Genomic DNA, 5,237 nt, shown 5'->3' with positions numbered 1-5,237 from the left:
TTCATTAGCTTAGCATTGTGATCGTTACAGTTTTATTGCTATTGCTTTCTTCATGACTTATACATGTTCCTATGACTATGAGATTATGCAACTCCCGTTTACCGGAGGAACACTTTGTGTGCTACCAAATGTCACAACGTAAATGGGTGATTATAAAGGTGCTCTACAGGTGTCTCTGATGGTACTTGTTGAGTTGGCATAGATCAAGATTAGGATTTGCCACTCCGATTGTCGGAGAGGTATCTCTGGGCCCTCTCGGTAATGCACATCACTATAAGCCTTGCAAGCAATGTGACTAATGAGTTAGTTGCGGGATGATGCATTACGGAACGAGTAAAGAGACTTGCCGGTAATGAGATTGAGCTAGGTATTGAGATACCGACGATCGAATCTCGGGCAAGTAACATACAAATGACAAAGGGAACAACGTATGTTGTTATGCGGTTTGACCGATAAAGATCTTCGTAGAATATGTGGGAGCCAATATGAGCATCCAGGTTCCGCTATTGGTTATTGACCGGAGACGTGTCTCGGTCATGTCTACATAGTTCTCGAACTCGTAGGGTCCGCACGCTTAACGTTCTGTGACGATTTGTATTATGAGTTATGTGATTTGATGTACCGAAGGTAGTTCGGAGTCCCGGATGAGATCGGGGACATGACGAGGAGTCTCGAAATGGTCGAGACGTAAAGATCGATATATTGGACGACTATATTCGGACATCGGAAAGGTTCCGAGTGATTCGGCTATTTTTCGGAGTACCGGAAAGTTACGGGAATTCGTAGTGGGCCTTAATGGGCCATACGGGAAAGGAGAGAAAGGCCTCAAAGGGTGGCCACACCCCTCCCCATGGACCGGTCCGAATTGGACTAGGGAGGGGGGCGCCCCCTTCCTTCCTTCTCCTTTTCCCTTCCCTTTTTCCTATTCCATGTGGGAGGTGGAATCCTACTAGGACTAGAGAGTCCTAGTAGGACTCCACACTTGGGCGCGCCCTATGAGGGTCGGCCTCCTCCTCCCTCCATCCTTTATATACGTGGCTAGGGGGCAACCCATAGACACACAAGTTGATCATTGATCTCTCCCAGCCGTGTGCGGTGCTCCCCTCCACCATAATCCACCTCGGTCATATCGTAGCGGTGCTTAGGCGAAGCCCTGTGTCGATAGCTTCATCAACATCGTCATCACGCCGTCGTGCTGACGAAACTCTCCCTCGAGCTCTACTGGATCGTGTGTTCGCGGGACATCACCGAGCTAAACATGTGCTGAACGCGGAGGTGTCGTACGTTCGGTACTGAGGATCGGTCGATCGTGAAGACGTACGACTACATCAACCGCATTGCCATAACGCTTCCGCTTAACGGTCTACGAGGGTACGTGGACGACACTCTCTCCTCTCGTTGCTATGCATCACCATGATCTTGCGTATGCGTAGGAATTTTTTTGAAATTACTACGTTCCCCAACAAGTCCGTGCCACATTAATCAGAAGAGACGGGGAGTGGCTACAATGAACGCTCACCAGGCGGCGGCACTGTAGCCATGCTCTCCCCGACTAAGCATGCATCATCAGTGGCGCGACCACAGTACTAAGCAGCCGGCAAGACCCGCAAGCGGCGAGCGCGGCCTGTCGATGAAGTACGAGACAGCCGGCGGGTCCCACCAGGCGGCGGGCCCCTGCTGCCGGCGGAGAAGCTGGTCACCAGAGACACTGACAGCCGGGTCCTACACCCGGCCAGATTACCATTATACCCCTGTGGGGTAGGCCTATATAAACCCCCCAGGGCACCCATGCAAAGGGTTCAGCCTCTTAGAGACCACATACCCACATAGAGAGAGTGAAGCTAGGGCTAGCCTTGTTCTTCTTCCTCCTCTAGAGAAACAACTCAAGGAGCAAGCTTGTAGTCACCATTGTTGATTTAGTGATCATGCGGAGACCCGCAGAGGAGGGCTAGGAGTGTTATCTCCTAGGAGAGCCCCGAACCTGGGTAAGATGCGTCGGCGTACATGTCTACGCCTTATCCCGTTTTCAGGCACCGGCGACGTCTTACTCTTCCTCACCATGATAAGTCATCCTTTGGCATATGTCGCACGACACCCCTGACAAGCGGCGGCAACAACGGCAAGGGCAAAGGCAAGGGGAAGGCGTTCTACTAGGGCATCGTGCGGGCGTTTATTACAGTTTTTTAATGTTAGTTATGTTTAAGTGGACTTTGGCCGGCGTTTGACCGACCATTTATGTATAATTATGGTTGATTAAATTTGTTTCGGCCACCTCGGCAAAAATGGGTATGCCTCCCGTTGAGCGCATCCGCCGACCCAAATTAAAAAGCGGATGCGCACGTCCGCCTGACCGATTCAAGCGAACGAAAAACTGACAAAGCGCGCGTTTGTTCGGATCGGCGGGTTGAAGTTGCTCTTAGGGTCTTTTGAAATAAACTTTCGAACGCATGGCTTCCTCAGTCTTTGTGGAAAATTTCTGGCGCTGCTAGAAGAAGTATTTCACCGGTCACGACCAAGTGCCGTTCTATGTCAGCTGAGTGTACAGTACGAGTCAGCCTGGGAAGAAGAAGGAAAGCTACTCACCAGTCAGCAGCTACGGCGCCATCATTAAATTTTGTTTCAATTAAGAAAAGGATATCGCCAGACTGTAGCAGACATCCAAGATCTGAATATCAATATATTTTAATTATTATCGATCAATGAATGTTCAATCACGACCTTCCAAGATCTGAAGTCTACCACAGTCCACATCACAAGTAGTATACTCCTATCGCCCTTTGGATCCTAATCGTACGGCACACGTTCGGCCCCTCGTCACAGCGCATGTTTTCTCCTGGTCAGCGCGTGGAAAGAATGGGACCGGCGGCGGCGCCGCCGGCGAGCCAACGGCCGGCCTGCTCCATGGCCGCCACCAAGCCCTGGCACTCCTGCAGCACAAGCTCGTCCAGGCCGCCCCTGACCATGGCCGGGAAGAAGAGCCAGATCCCCGTCCCGCCCACGAACGCCAGCGTGAGCGGCACCGCGGCCGCCCGCGGCGGGCGCCACCACCCGGCGTGCCGCGCCCACCACCCCTCCGCCGCGGTGCACGCGCCGTGCAGGACGAAGAACGCGGTCACGTCGCCGCTGGGCGGCTGCCACATGATGTAGTAGAACATCACCTCGTGCATGAGCCCGGAGACGAGGAAGGACGCCATGACGCCCGCCGCGTCGCCGAAGCGCGCGCGCACGGGGCCGTGCACCGACGGCCGGAGGATGGCGGGCACCATGAGGTTCCACCGCCTGCCCCAGAAGTCCCGCAGCGACGACGCCAGGTACGGCCGGTCCACCTGCGGCTCCATCTCCATGCCCAGCACGCCGTGGATCAGGGCGCGCACCGAGCCCAGCAGGAGCTCCAGGGAGAGGTAGATGTGCACGGTGTACAGGAGGACGAGCTGCCACCGGCGCATCGCGTCCTTGAACTGGTACGCGTAGATGATGAAGGGGATGACGGCGCCGGCGACGAGGATCTTGGCCGGGCCGTGTCCACGGGCCGAAGCCGAAGCGGGATCTTGGTCCTTTGATTTGGCGGGGGCGGGCTGCCGGAACTTGACGGGCAGGGAGGCGGAGAAGACGAAGTGGGGCAGGGAGAGGGACGGGTCCAGGGGCCCGCGGCCGGCGGCGAGGAGGAGGAGCTTGAAGGTGCCGAGCCAGCAGAGGAAGAAGGCGGAGCTGCCGCGGAACGTGGTGGTGGAGAAGGCGAAGGGGATCGCGCAGAAGAGCGCGACAGCGGGCAGAAGCGCGGCGAGGCGAGCGGCGCCTGGGCGAATGAGCGCGGCGGCCATGCGGGCGTAGTACATGGCCGCCCAAACCGCCGCCGTGGCCTTCAGTAGGCTCCCGAGCTCGCCGTCCATGAGCGCCGCCGCCATGACGTGGCGAGCACAGAGGAACCAATGCTTTGTCGGCCTCTCGAGCTGTGAGCAACGTTGTCTGGGGGATTCGCTCGTATGCCTCCGACCCCGCTCTGCTGGCGCCGCCGAGCAGAGCCGAGATCCGGAGGAAGGGCGGCGAGGTGCGGGTGAGAGAGAGAGAGGGGGGCAGAGGTGGGTTGTGCTGAAATATAGAGAGCGGACAAGAAACTTTGCTGCTGTTTCCGACCTCTAGCGAGACCCCCTCTTGACCGGCAGCGTCAAGTTGGTCGCTTGGATGGCACAAATTGGGGAAGAATCGCAGGATTTACACCTAGGTGGGGATGAACAGAAGCATATGGACTTTTATCGCGAAGCTGCACCGGAAAAAGCTAAAAAGAATTAAATAATATATTTTTTCATTAATTCAAGAAATAATACACTGGTTTGAAATTTTACAAAAACAATACAGCGTCGGCTTAGCTGTAGCCGATTGGACTAATTGGCAACGGCGAAACCAATTGGATTCCAATCGGGTTTGGCTAAGCCGATTAGGATCCAGTCAGTGTTGGTAAAGCCGATTGCCCAGTCGGCTCGATGCAGATTGCTCAATCGGTGTTAGTGAAACTGGTTTCACCGAAGGACATGGACAACTATTAAGCAGCAGGACATCATAACATCTATAGTATTGAGAAAATTCCTTATATGACACTGTTTTAAATATTGCTTTCATATTTGACACTAGAATTGTTTTTCTTCCCAATCTAACACCATGTCTAAATTTTATGTTCTTTATGACACTTTCGTCCATTTCAAACTTTAACGGTGTTAAATCATATATGAGAAGACCTATTTGCCCCTCATAGGGCATATGACCAAAATTTTACCCATGGTATGTGTTCTTGAGACACAAAGAAAGGGTTGCAAGGTAGAAGAATGGGCAGCGCCAACAGCCAAATAGCTGGCTTGGCCACTGCCGGCAAGTACGCGTACCTATTCGAATACCCATGCGTCGGCCGGCCGTGTACACATACATTTATGCATGTCCGAATACCTGTGTGTACCCAGCTGAAGAAGAGGAGCTCAGAAAGGTAATGGGCGCGCATCACGTAATAAGAGCATCTCTAGCAGACCCGTATAACGCCGACCGGCAAAACGCGTTTACAGTTCGCGGAAAAACGGCTTTGCGGGCCGGCGCGGGCGAGGGCAGAGTCAGACCCCGCAAACGGACCCGTAAAAAAGGATATTCGCAGAAGATGCTTCGGCGCCGCCGCGTTGACCCGCAGACTGAAAACCCCTAATAAGCGAATTTGACAGCGATTCTGACAAATGAGTTCAAATTCAAACAATAAA

General features: G+C 53.8%; 1 protein-coding gene across 1 annotated transcript; it reads right to left on the bottom strand.

Annotated features, from left to right (window-relative positions):
- Positions 1 to 2,657: 2,657 nt before the first annotated feature.
- On the bottom strand, positions 2,658 to 4,157 carry LOC123165716 (probable long-chain-alcohol O-fatty-acyltransferase 1). The gene has a single exon (XM_044583418.1). The coding sequence runs from the start codon at positions 3,903 to 3,905 to the stop codon at positions 2,838 to 2,840; it is 1,068 nt and encodes a 355-aa protein (XP_044439353.1). The 5' UTR covers positions 3,906 to 4,157; the 3' UTR covers positions 2,658 to 2,837.
- Between the last annotated feature and the right edge of the window lie 1,080 nt (positions 4,158 to 5,237).

Source organism: Triticum aestivum, chromosome 7D, assembly GCF_018294505.1.
Source record: "Triticum aestivum cultivar Chinese Spring chromosome 7D, IWGSC CS RefSeq v2.1, whole genome shotgun sequence".
Taxonomy (NCBI): Eukaryota; Viridiplantae; Streptophyta; class Magnoliopsida; order Poales; family Poaceae; genus Triticum; species Triticum aestivum.
The sequence above is the reverse complement of the archived record's forward strand: the minus strand, read 5'-3'. Positions and strand labels throughout refer to the sequence as shown.